Source organism: Aspergillus mulundensis (assembly GCF_003369625.1).
Source record: "Aspergillus mulundensis strain DSM 5745 chromosome Unknown scaffold_9, whole genome shotgun sequence".
Taxonomy (NCBI): domain Eukaryota; kingdom Fungi; phylum Ascomycota; class Eurotiomycetes; order Eurotiales; family Aspergillaceae; genus Aspergillus; species Aspergillus mulundensis.
The window spans coordinates 1935293-1948149 of record NW_020797897.1 but is presented as its reverse complement, the minus strand read 5'-3'; the positions used below and the strand labels follow the sequence as shown (position 1 = coordinate 1948149).

At 52.2% G+C, this 12857-nt stretch overlaps 5 protein-coding genes across 5 annotated transcripts; 2 read left to right on the top strand and 3 right to left on the bottom strand.

Moving 5' to 3' along the window:
- Window positions 1-607: 607 nt before the first annotated feature.
- Window positions 608-1654, top strand: DSM5745_08442 (uncharacterized protein; the record flags this gene model as incomplete). The annotated part of the gene is made up of 3 exons (XM_026750458.1): window positions 608-765; window positions 814-1365; window positions 1417-1654. The coding sequence occupies 3 exons, from the start codon at window positions 608-610 to the stop codon at window positions 1652-1654; spliced, it is 948 nt and encodes a 315-aa protein (XP_026601462.1).
- A 3365-nt stretch (window positions 1655-5019) lies between these two features.
- Window positions 5020-8065, bottom strand: DSM5745_08441 (putative nucleosome remodeling complex ATPase subunit (Snf2h); the record flags this gene model as incomplete). The annotated part of the gene is made up of 6 exons (XM_026750457.1): window positions 5020-5436; window positions 5484-6491; window positions 6538-7003; window positions 7059-7550; window positions 7609-7879; window positions 7930-8065. The coding sequence occupies 6 exons, from the start codon at window positions 8063-8065 to the stop codon at window positions 5020-5022; spliced, it is 2790 nt and encodes a 929-aa protein (XP_026601461.1).
- Window positions 8066-8568: 503 nt separating this feature from the next.
- On the bottom strand, window positions 8569-9689 carry DSM5745_08440 (putative oxidoreductase, 2OG-Fe(II) oxygenase family; the record flags this gene model as incomplete). The annotated part of the gene is made up of 2 exons (XM_026750456.1): window positions 8569-9273; window positions 9324-9689. 2 exons carry the CDS (start codon window positions 9687-9689, stop codon window positions 8569-8571), a joined length of 1071 nt encoding a protein of 356 aa, XP_026601460.1.
- Window positions 9690-10285: 596 nt separating this feature from the next.
- DSM5745_08439 (RNase P/RNase MRP complex subunit) lies at window positions 10286-11144 on the top strand (the record flags this gene model as incomplete). The annotated part of the gene is made up of 2 exons (XM_026750455.1): window positions 10286-10874; window positions 10936-11144. The coding sequence occupies 2 exons, from the start codon at window positions 10286-10288 to the stop codon at window positions 11142-11144; spliced, it is 798 nt and encodes a 265-aa protein (XP_026601459.1).
- Window positions 11145-11827: 683 nt separating this feature from the next.
- DSM5745_08438 (tRNA splicing endonuclease subunit SEN34) lies at window positions 11828-12757 on the bottom strand (the record flags this gene model as incomplete). The annotated part of the gene is made up of 1 exon (XM_026750454.1): window positions 11828-12757. One exon carries the CDS (start codon window positions 12755-12757, stop codon window positions 11828-11830), a length of 930 nt encoding a protein of 309 aa, XP_026601458.1.
- Between the last annotated feature and the right edge of the window lie 100 nt (window positions 12758-12857).

Below are 12857 nucleotides of genomic sequence, written 5' to 3'. Positions count from 1 at the left end.
AGCCAGAGTCCCAGCCAGAGCGTGAAGATACAGCAGTCTGCAGTCCAGTCCATCATGGCCTCCAGGTCCAAGTCCAAGTCCAAGTCCAAGTCCAACCCCGGCTCGATGCTCCTCAAACTCTGTTCGCTTCTATTTATCGCTCGTTCGCTCCCTCCTCTTATTCCCTAGCCGCCTGCTGAACTGACTTTGGGCACAGCTCGCCACTCGCTCCCGACTCGTCATCGGCTTGCAGCATTTGGTTATAATAATATTGGACGATTATCGCGTCTGACCGCCACTTAACCAATCACCCGAGCGGGCCCTCGTTCTTTTCCCTCACGTCTCTCCGCCTGGTCGGGTCTCCCAACTGTCTGGTTCTGGGACACAACAACCCCGTGCCACCTGCACTTCTCTGTTTTAACTCTCGCCATCCCACCACGCTTCCTTCCTGTCTTTGCGAACCGTTATCTGCGACTGTGTTGATCTTAGACCGTGATTTGACTTTACCAACAAGTGCTCGCCATGGTAGCGGTTTAGCTTTCGCCTTTTCGTTCGATTGATTTGCCCAACCATTGATTCCATTCTACGGTTCACCTCTCATTGATTCACCCACCAAACGACCTGAAACATGTCGACCTCCCAGTCCGATGCAAAGCATGACGGGTTTTCCAAGGTGTTAAGTCGCATGAAGACTGTTTTGAGGAGAGATCCGTCAACCAAGGCTACTCCAGCCGTCGCAAGAGAAACGCCGGCCCAGGTTCAACCCGAGTCTAGCAAAGCACCCACGTATGACTCTACTTTCATTTCCCCTGCAATTGTACTGACCCTATATAGTCAATCGAAGCCCACAGTCGAACCGACCGAAACCGCCCCCGAACCGATCACACTGTCCAATTGGGGCGCAATTCAGGAGGAGAAGGCGCGCGCGCTCTTCGCCAAATATGGATTGACATTGGAGCCGGGGGAGTGGAAGGCCGCGAGGGATGTACCTGTTCAACGTGTTGTCAAGCCCATTCGCATGCGTGTCCGGCGTACCTGCCATCGCTGCCAGACCACCTACGGCCCCGATAGGGTTTGCGTCAACTGTCAGCACGTCCGCTGCAAGAAGTGCCCGCGATACCCCGCACCGAAACCAAAGGACGAGCAGGAGCGAACCGAGACCGCGCTCCAGACCATACTGGCCCAGAAGGCTCAGCCCGTGCAACCGAAGCCGAGAGAACACCAATTAACGTTGCCCTCGAGAACCGGCGGTCAGGATCTTATCCGCAAGCCGATCCGGCAGCGAGTGCGACGAACGTGTCACAGATGTAATACGCTTTTTGCTCCTCATGCCACGGAATGCGCCAGCTGCAGGCATCTCCGATGCAAGATCTGTCCCCGCGATCCGTACGTTCCTACGTCTCCAAACTTTTATTGGTAGATTGCTGACAATCGCAGGGCAAAACATGACAAATACCCCGACGGCTACCCTGGAGACGCAGAACCGCCGTTTGAACCACCAGCTCGGACTTGGAAGAAGCCGCGCCAAAGGGTCCGGTATACCTGCCACGAGTGCTCCACCGTCTATCGGTCGGGCCAGAAGAACTGTGCCAACTGCGGGCAGGAAAAGTGTGCCGAAACTATACGAGATCCGTGCGTCCCTCTCCCAGCGAACATGTACACTTTCGGATTCTAATAAGGTACAGACCAAAAAGGCATAAACCGGAACCAGACCCCGAGATAGTACAACGCGTGGAAGAGAGGCTGGCGAGTATCAAATTTAGTGGAGCAGATTAGACTCCAAAGTCCGAGAACACCTGGCAAATGCTACGACTGCATAGTAGACTGCACGATGCACTATTGAGAATAATTAGGATCGATATCAGGTACCGACGGGGTGGAGCAGAGCATACTGTAGCATCTCTCGAGTCTCTAGCACAGTGATTACGACCAATTGGACAGCCAGTCCCGGCAGGCGACGCCATTGTCTTGCGCACGGCCCGTAATGAAGCTAGACCTGCTAGTAGCGCCGTAGTACTCAACCTCCGACAACGGTGACAAACCTTATCACATTAGTACGATGTCCAATCTCCGTTGGATTTCGGAGAGTAAATTTGACTTTCTCCTGAGTGTGGAAAATCGATACATCACTCGTCAAACAAACGGCCTCTCGGATCCGATGCTTCGGCCGTTGAGTTGAACTCTGCATGCCGGATAATGTTTGCCTTCCGCATCTGCTCCCTGGTCCCAAACTTGATCAGTTTGAGAGCTTGACAGCCACTAACTTGGACTGACACCTCTGATCTGACACTGACAGCTGGATTGCATCTACTACTGCCCCGCATGGCATGGCCCGGCCGTTGGATTTCGGACTTGGCTAAAGCGCTCCAATGCGTGGCCGGCGTGGCGCGGCGCGGGATCTCTCGCATACTATCGATTGGCAGGCTATAGCCTAACCTACTCCGGTCTAATTTATGGTTTATGAGAATATCCTCGCCGTCTTTCTACCCGAGTATACTGATTGTGGTAAAGTACTTTGAGCAGCAAACACATTGGATACCCTGCGGCACTATGGGCGAAAAACTAGCACTGCGATTCCAAGGACCCGAATGCCCAACACCAGCATTTTCTACTCAAAATACAAGCAATTAACCATCTGCATACGCTGGAGGACCCCTGGCAATTCTGCTTCTGAAGGTGGGTATCTCGCCCGATTCAAATTTCGATTTTCGAGGCTAAAACTGAAGCAAGGATGCCCCTGTGGCACTGGCGCTGGCGCACGAGTCACGACGGATCAACATCGGGACGCTTCGAACCGCGGCCTCATTCCTCACGGATATGTATACCCATTGAAACTAGCACGAAGACATGCCTCTTATTGCGGAAGTTGGGGCCGACGCGAGGATCCAGGATCCAGGACTACCGTCTGGATTCTTTGGATCCGAGGATTCCGGTAGTCTAAGCTAGCATCAAGCTGGTAACTGGTCACCTAGCACTGAGGCTAGCAGTGCCGCTAAAGCGAGATGACCGTTATCTGTCGTATCCGCAGATTGGCTGGCTGGGACATTGAAGAAAAGAGCCGATGCGACGCCATTGCCAACGACTGCTAGCATCCCCCTGTGATGATCTTCAGTGCATAGGATTGAGATTCGCGTTTAAGCGCCCTGCTAAAAGTGTGCTATCGACCAACTATATTTTAGTCTTGCGGCCCTGGAGTCTCCTCTGGAGTCCGGATTCTCGGATACAGGAGGGCACCAAATTGCCGAACAATTGCACAGGCATTTGCATCCATCTCCTCCTTTCTCCTTTTTCCAAGCTGCAACAGTGCAAACTCAAAACACCAGCGCGTGGACCATGACGAATCTACACTTACCCACATCGTAACGCTTGGATGGGAAAATGATCTCGGAGTTTTATGCGCCACTCGGCCGGAGGGAGTCTGGAGCTGGCCATGGCAAGGAGATAAGCTTCTTCATCCCCGCAACTTGGAATCCTGGGTTGGATGGTCAGACTCATCACTTTTCTGGATGGATGCCTATCCACTAACCCAACTCCTTGCTTATGAGTTATGACTAAAACTTATTCAAGTTATTCTCCGTACAGCGCGTTCCGTGGATAAAAAAAAAAAAAACGGCTGAGCGGACCGGTCCGTTCTGTCCCAATTTTGAGTCTCCGAGTCAGGGCTACGGGCAGTCTACGATGGCCTCGTTTTGGTAAGGGCGGGTATACTACTGTACCATTCTTTCAGGTATTGGAGGTGGGCTCCGGCTTTCAGTCTTCTTGCTTTGGCTGGTCTACTGCATCAGTGCATCTTGATGTCATTGTCTCCGCTCCCGAGTCGGAATACAAAATACTCTAGGGCTATATCCTCCCTGCCTTTGGGGGCTCTTCATCATCAGACGGCTCGAGCGCAACTGTGAGGCGAGGTGTGTACCACAGCAGAATGCAAACATCATTCGAGCCCTGGCCCGCGTCGCATGCTTCTGCAGCTCTGCTTCTGCCTCATGATCCATGATCCATTCCAAGCATTTATGGATTGGGTTGGAGCGGGATGTTTGATCCAGCATCTACCAGATCGTATCTGCAATGCATCACTATCATACCACCTTGTCGGTAGATAGGTTTGACATCCCGACTGGGGACGAGCGCCACGCTCATATCTCGTATAGCGCAAAGCAAGGATCAGCCAAGTCCAGCGACACGGAGAATTTTCGGCCGCGGACTTGGATGCGTGCCGAATACGAACCCAGATCGAAGCATTAATAGCACAGCCTCGTATAGCAAGGAAATCGTGTGATCGCCTGGGGTGGGGATCATTAACCTTCTGATCGTGGCGATGCAGACGGTGAAGGATATTTACCAAGCAAGTGCTACGAGCGGGTTGGACTGCGCATCGTGCGTACGGATCTCTGCTAGATGCTATGCTGAGCGCCTCTATTGCGTATTCAGGGCCAGCATTTCCTACGTCCGGATGACGCGAGGCTTGTCTGCGCCGCTTGTTCTTACTAAAGGCATGCAGTAGGCAGTGTGCACATTGTCATACCTGAAAGCAGGGCGCTACCACCCCGGCCCCCGGTCCCAGCCTCTCGGCTCTAGGATACCTTCCTCTTCCAGGAAATCTATCCCCGCCACATAGCACCGCACAGGGCACGCCTAAGCTAGATTCCGGCGAAGAACAAGGATATTTGGCCGAGCGGCGAAATCATGCTTCAACTTGGCTTGCTACTGGACGGATGCGAAAACATGCTTTTTACTCGGGGTTGCAATCTGCATGCGGTCATCTTGCACGGCATTGCATTACATGCTGGGATGTGTATACTGTCCCCGTCTTGATTGCCACATGATTGCCACATGATTGTCCGGGTGATCGTTGGGAAAGCAGTGGCGTTTTATGGGAGAGTTACGTGAATATGATATTGATATCCGTCGATCATAGCTTGGTATTGAATCGAGGTACATGCGCCCTGACGATTTTTATCAGGGTCTTTGCTGTATGATACATAATTTGGTACACCAAGTCCAGAATACCCTTACTCCAGGATTCCAGGAGAATAAATCCATCTAACAGCGCCTTGCGCGCTTCGATGGGCCAAGGTCAAGGTGCAGGATGCGACTCGCCAAAGAGCGCTTCCCCGCAGAAGCCAAAGCAGAAGCCCCGCAGCCTACGCATTCAATAAAGTAGGCATTCTTGGGTGAATAGCCGAGGGCCTGAGACGGCGGGTTTTCTCCGACGAACTTTGTGCGACTCCAGTCAAGACAGGTCTCGCAATAGGCGCGTGGGCACTTTAGACAGCTGAAGAGCAGTCTGCCTGCTTCGCTTGCGGTCTTCCCGCAGTCGTGACAGTAGTGATGGGGGCATATTATGTTTTTGCCCTTCTTATTGTAATCCATATCCTCCTTGTCGAGGCAGCCAGGATGATAAGACCTGGTGCAGGTATCACACGCTGTCGGAGCTCGGCTGTGGCATAGGAAGCACGTCTGGGACAGTTAGAGTTGACTCAAGCGACAAGGTCTGATGTACTCACAGCTTCGTTGACCTTGCGGGCCCTGTCCTCAGTTATTTTCTTCGGAAATGTCGGACTGACGGGGCTCGATGCGATTGCCATTTCCATGCTCTCTTTGGACACGTCCCATTCTCCTACCGTGACAACACGAGACTTTCCAATTCGGCGCGATGCTTTGGAGACGTCGAGGATGGTTTCCTCATAGACAGAGAACCTCTTGAAGCTCGTTTCAACCCTTTCGCCGTTAAATATATTCGTCCTGACTCTTTCCGCACGTCCAAGCCATGCTTTTTTCTCCGCAAGCGACATCTCCTGGACGCTGACTTCATCCAGGGCACAAGAAGACATGACGGACTCAAAGTCGGAATTGGCGAGGTCTGTCGCATCGAATGAGCCCGGCACGATTGACCTGCCAGGCATCAAAGAGATCTCTTCCTCGGTAGTCTCCTCCAGGTCGATAGGGTTTGAGATGTCGTTACCCAGATCCCCCATGACCTTGTCTGCCAAGTAGGCCTTCTTATCCAAGCGCCGGCGCATCTGGTCTTCCACGGTTCCCTTGGAGTGGATTCTGAATATCTGGACGGGCTGCGTCTGGCCGATTCGATGCACTCTCGACTCAGCCTGCCGCATGACTTGCGGATTCCAGTCGTCGTCGAGGAAGACCACGGTCGAAGAGCTGACCAGGTTGAGGCCTTCTCCGCCGGCGCGAATTGACAGGAGGAACACCATGCATTGCGGATCATTCTGGAACAGGAATACCGAAAGATTCCTCCACGCGGAGGATGTGCTGCCGTCTAGTCGGACATGCTTAAAGGGAGCATGCGCTTTCTCCACCTCCAGGAGGTCCTCGCACAGGTTGAGTGTTTGATCGAATCCTGAAAAAATGATGACTTTCTTCTTCTCCGTAACTACAAATTTGTGGATTATCTTCTGGACAAGGATGAATTTGCCCGATGCCTCGATGACGTGCCGGCCGATGTGGTACTGTTCTGGGACAGCGTCGGCCAGGAGATAAGGGTGGATGGAGCACTATAATGTTAGCAAACGCCCCAGCTGGTCATCGTGGCCGTCTTACTTTGCGCAGTTCCATCAGCGTGTTGGTCGTTATGCGACTTCTCTTCCTGGCATCGGCTGCCACATTTTTCTCCCATACATCTGTCGTCTGCACGGCGCTATCCGACTCTGGAGCGACGCCGAGTTGGGACTCGCTCTGTGGGGTGCTGTCGCCTAGCAAGATCGATCTCTCCACGCCAGTGAGTATTCTGATATACCATGCGAGTTGCAGCTCGGTAAGCGGCACGGAGAGCACAGTCTCTTTCTTCGGAGGTATATTGAGGTCGATCTGGGAATCGTTCTTGGTACGGCGTAGCATAATAATTCTCAGGAAGCGGGTAACGTGACTGAGGAAGCCACTATCAAACTTCCCATCTCTGAGGGAAAAAGCGTCTTCGAAGAGTTGAGCCGTAGCCGGCAAGAAGAGATCCGGGTACAACCAATGCAAGATAGACCACAGTTCCGTGAGGTCGTTCTGGATAGGAGTGCTAGAAGGCAGACTGTTAGCTGATATAACTCCAATGAGTTGGGACTGGTGCTGACCCAGTGAGCACAAGCTTAAACTCTGACCGGAGCCTGTATATCCCTTGCGTTCTCTTAGCCTGGCTGTTTTTGATACGATGGCCTTCGTCGAGAACCACGTGTGCCCAGACGGTCTTCTGGAAGAACCACAAGTCACTGCAAAGCGTCTCGTATGTCGTCACAACAATGTCCACGGGCTGGCTCTCTTGCTGTCGAAAAAGCCTGCGAAGCTTTTCTCTCTCCTCGCTGCTCCCGTAATACGACATTGGCCTGAACCCCGTTGTCCACCTGGAGATCTCGGTCATCCAAGTCTTGAGAACGCTCAAAGGGCAGACGACCAAAAACTTCTTGCCTCCTTCTTCGTTCTCTTTGACGTACTGGAAAAGGGACAGGGCCTGGAGGGTTTTGCCAAGGCCCATGTCGTCTGCGAGTATACCTCCAATCCCGTTGTTTCGCCAGTATATCATCCGCGAAAGCCCCTCCAATTGGTATGGCTTCAACGTGGCACGAATCCTGAGCATATCATGTGTTAGCTAGCGGGCAATGCAACTAATCCAGGCACGTTGTTTACCCTTTCGGCTGGGAATGCAATAGCTTGTAGGGTGTGATAGGACCATGGGCAGAACCTGCCAAGCGAGACAGATTCTCAGGAGTGTGCTCATTCCCGAGAAGGAGACGTATTGTTTTTATTATGGACACGAAGAAGGTGTTTCTCGCTGTCTCAATGTCGGGGCACTTGCCCCCATTGCGCTGGGCTGTTCTATCAGCGCGGGGGCGCTGGGTCCGAGTAGGTGAGGAGTCAGAGATGTAGATAAGCTCTGGACGATGGTTCAGGCTCGTTCCTAGAAGGGATTCTTAGCTTGCCTTTGCATAAGGCGGCGGTATACCGTACCACTACTCCCAGGCGTTGTGATGGCTGACGCTGCCGACCACGGCGGAGTTGTTGGCGGAGTTTGTACCGACGACCTTGGAGTACTTGGAGCGGAGGAGAGTGAATCGTCATCGCTGAGGATATACTGTAGAGCCATGTTGCCGTCAAGTTTGGAGTGTTCTGCTGATGGCTTTCGAGATACAAAGGATGACTGGGGAGAAAGAAGACCAGGAAAGAATGAAGTGATTAGAAGGTGCAAGAAGTCCATCTTGTATACAACACATTAGGAGGACTGAAACACCTTGTTGGCCAAATGTGTTGCCCCAAGTAAGGCTCCAGAGGTGAACAGACACCCATAGATGGCGACCATGAAACATGCTGAGAGACAGGAGTACAAAAGAGGAGGTAAATGGAAAGCCAAGAAGACATGCATCACTCAGCCAAGTATGTGAGAGGATTCACTCAGTATGAACACTATGGGGATGAGCAACATGACAGACCATAAACGGAAAGGAAAAAAGAACCTGGGGAACCCTCTCAGCTCACATGCAGGACATTCTCCACTCAGCAGAGCCCAGGGTACAAGCAAGACCTTCAAAGCTCTGGTCAAAGCTATCTTGACAGTTACATGTAAGATGTAAGTACATGCTGCACAGTGGGCTACACTTTTAACCTCCTACTCAGCATTTCCGTCCCGGCTGACTTGTCGTATCCAATACCAGGTACATCCACCCTCCTACCCAGGGCACGACGGATAATCCAGTCTTTGCTCTTGATAGCCTCTTCCACTACACCATCTTCCAAGTCTGGAATACGCGAAGATCCCTCCAAACGCCGCAGTGGGACGTCATCCTCTGGCCTTGAGAAATAGACCAGACTATACCGAGTGAGGTCCGCTTGCTCGCCCGGAGGAGAAACGACACGGTGGATATTCGAACGAAGGAGTCCATTCGTGAACTTCACCATAGCATCTCCTAGATTGACAATTGCGTGTCCCGGCAGCGGTCTCACATACTGCCACTCTGCGTCTGGACCTGGGGGAAGAACTTGGAGTCCTCCCAGGCGGTTGAAGAGAATGGTTACGCTTCCAAAATCCGTATGCTCGCCGAGAGCAGTACGCCGGTCATCGGCAGGCTGTGGAGGCGCCTTGACGAAGCGTACTTGATCGCCACTTACAGCGTGAAGACGGTGGAGATCGGCCAAGGCCGACTCTGGAAGACCCAAGCTTGCGTTGAGGGAATTGAGGATAAGCGTGACAATGGAATGGGAGCATTTGATGAACGAGTCGAAAACATGTCGATTCCTCTTCAGGATGTCTGGAGCTGGTAGTGGCTCTGATATGGCCATGATGTCGTCTTTGGATACCTAGAATGTCTTAGTGAGTATAGCCACGAAGTGTAAGCAAGGAAGCCAACGTTATAGAACTCATTCCTATCCAGATTCCCCTGTCGGTCGACGACCGCAGCACCCTGTGCCTTGTACCCGAAGTAAGACTTCTGAGCACTGAAGTCATACTTCTTTTTCTCTTCTAGTGGAAGCTGAAACAAGCCAACTCCTATATCAAACAACTTGTCTGCATCTTCCAGGATATGGCTCAGCGTGTCTGCATCGCGCATATCGAGGTAGAAGAAGCCGATCTCCTCGCTCGCTTCGACTAGTTTCTGCTTCTCTGCTTTGTCCCCGGCAAGCAGAGCCTTTAAGGAGAGGCGGAATAGAGGAGCAGTAGGTACATTGTCCGGGAATGGTGGGATTCCGGGGAAATGGTCCGTTTGACCTTCCATAGTTGATTGTTCCTTTGGATTGTTCGCGTCTGGAGGCTCTGCTAGTACGTAGTTAAAGGACCCAGCTCTCAATATATATTTTGTGTTGCCGAGATGCGGGGAAACCCTCAAAGCCGAGGGAACTACTTAATGCTTGAATTATCGCCGATCACCCAGCCATAGCTCTCGGATTAGTCGTACAGCAAGTAGAGCTTCAATCGAGCTTGTAGTGCCAGTCATTGGAGGCCACGAAAGGGCAGGTGGTGTCAAATCATAATGATCCATCCTGCAGTGTGGATGTCAACCTGATGAAGCTATACATTGCGCACTTTGTTGCACGGTATCAATAATGAGAGAATTCATCCTTTGCCATGTACCAAAAGGCACAAAGAATTTAAACCAGTTGTGTCTCCGCGCAAACCGAGGCATGGGCAATTTTCTCTGACCCAGCTGCAGCGGAGATAACGCGGAGATAAAACATCCCCCAGTTTTGCAAATTCCGCCGCGGCTCGAGCTCAATCCTGACCACCAAAAGCAACATACAACATCCTTATCGGGGAACGCTCAACCTATAATCAGCGAGAAACAAACCGGCGCGAAGAGTCAGCCAACTGAATATGTCCTCAAAAACCCACATCGCGCAAGCCCTCCTGGCGCGCGCGCACTCCCCCGACACAGCGGAAACCCTCTTCACAGAACGCATCAAACAAAAACCGCTCTACCTCCGTCCAACATCCCCTACACCGGCCGACAACCGCTCTCGCCGGCGCCTCCACCGCCTCCGCAAGAAAGAATACTTCATCCGCCATCAGAAACCGAAGCCGCTTTCCGCGCGCGAGAAACGCGAGTCGGGGGTATACAAGTTGCTGAAGGAGGAGTGCAAATATGAGATCTTCAAAGGCCTGAATCAGATGTGGGTGGCGTATATGCTGGAAATACTGGATTTGGGACCTGGGGGTGGTGGGTGGAGGGTGCAGCAGCAGCAGCAGCAGCAGCAGGAAAAGAGGCAGGAGAACGGGCAGGAGAAGCCGCGGAAGCTGGTGTCGGCCCTTGCGCACGGGAGTAAACTTGTCAGTGCGGACTTCCACGGCGCGGAGATGGAGGTCGTTAGGAGTCGGTGTCCCGGGAGAGTTGGGCTGAAGGGGATAGTGGTTCGAGATACGAAGTTCACGTTTGTGGTTGTTACGGAGAAGGATGAGATGAAAAGTGAGATTTTTTCTTATGATTTTCGCGTGGGTTGATCTTAATGCTAACAAATGGCCTATAGCTATTCCTAAGGAGCAGACTGTTTTTCGGTTCTGTGTACCGTTGCCTGATACCAAGGGCGCAGCGGAAAAGCCGAGCTCTGAAGAGGATGGCGAGGGAGACGAAGAAAGCAGGAACCTGGTCTTCGAGCTTCATGGCAGCCAGTTCCAAAATCGGCCCGTGGACAGAGCCAACAAGAAGTTCAAGTGGCGCAATGTGGACTATCTCTGAAATGGGTTACTAGCTTCCAAGGCCATGAGCTACATGCGAGCTTGGTTGGCCGCTCAAGATTTGTCCGTCCGACACAAACGCGTCGTTTATTTACTGAGGAGCAAGCTCGCTCAACACAGCTGTTCGCACACGGGCCCAGTTGGCTCAGTCATCGCATCGCGTCAGCCGATGTTCAGCGACTGTAACCGACATACATACATTAGGCACGTTCGGTCGTGTCATGCTAGGCGCCGGTTGTGAGATGCAAGGCAAACCCTCAGCAACCGTTACTCTACGAGACCAGTGCCGAATCTGCGGGAGTACTAAGATGAAGAAGAATGTTGCATTTGTTTGTCTCATTCGTGGTCCTCTGACGCGCTGGCGCGCTTCTGGTTTCTGAAACCCTAGCCAGCAATGAAGCCACAAAACCAAGATACGGTGCTATGCTTCTGATGAATACAAATGAGACAAGGCAATGACCTTTCAGCGCCCATTGTGGAATATTTGTGCATAGTACTTGGTGGAGCAATGCTGTAATCCCGGGAAGGCTCCTTCAGCACGAACCCATCTCGGGAGCGTGTTTTCAGAGCAGGAGTAGTCGAGCTCCTAGTGGCTCAAAAAACTATTGGGGACACAAGTACCTTTCCGTTTCGGCCTGCGTGATACCGACAAGTAGATGGTGTATGACATTTGCCGCAGGAGGATCACATCCCTGCCCATTCAATGCTGAAAGCTCTCACGTTCGAGCCTGCGACACCAGAATCGTCGCGGCTCTTGTCAGCTCCTCCGATAAGGAAACCCTTTTTGACGCCCGTGCCGAGACGACCTCCGCTGATAATCGTCATCAAGTCCAGTTGTTCGTCCCATTCAGCTGCAACCGCGAGGAAGTGGGAATGGAACCGCAACGGATCACCTGGATAGGCCATGTACTGGCAGCCAAATCGAAGGCCAGGGGATAGGAAGTAGCCCTTGGAGTGAAGGTGAGCGAAGAGAGGATACGAAGATGGCACTTCAGGAAGCGGGAGATGATGCTCGGCAGGTGGTTGCTGAGGAAGAAGAGGGTGGGATATAGCTGGGGTGATTCCCATGGCATCCGAGGCGCCCAGGACTGAAGAACGCCTGGATGATACGTGACTAGGAGAGGTAGAAGGTTGGCGATCATCAAATAGAAAGACGGAATCTTCGCCAGAGGGAGCAGCGGAAGTATCCTGCTTTTCCTCCGCCTTCTTCGCCTTCGCAGCAGCTTTCTCATTCTTCTTCTTCAAATATTCTTCTCTTAGCCGCTCTTTCCGGCGAATTTGGAGTTGCTTGGACTCGAGACCTTGCGATTCTAGCTCTTTGAGATACTTCTTGCGGTCTTCCTCCATGAGAGACTTCATGCCCTGCTTCTGGAAGTTGACCTCGTCTACAATGCAACCTACGCCCTTCTCCACTAGGAGCCTTGCTTCTTCCGGCATCAACTCCAACGGTAGGCCCGTGAAGACATTCTGCTGTGGTACTTGCGGTAGGGTTCCGGCCAGGACACCGCAAATGTGGTGTTCACGTCTCAAGAACGTAGCCGCGTCGACCGAGAAGACAAAGTAGTTACCCGCGATATACGAGATCGGGATTGGAAGGTCTGGGCTGGAGTTCATCTTGGGCGATCAATGATTGAAATTCACTACTGCGATAGACACAGGTTAGCGCATCGCTCGCCAAAAGTATGATAAATCAATTGGCAGTAAACAGATCAAG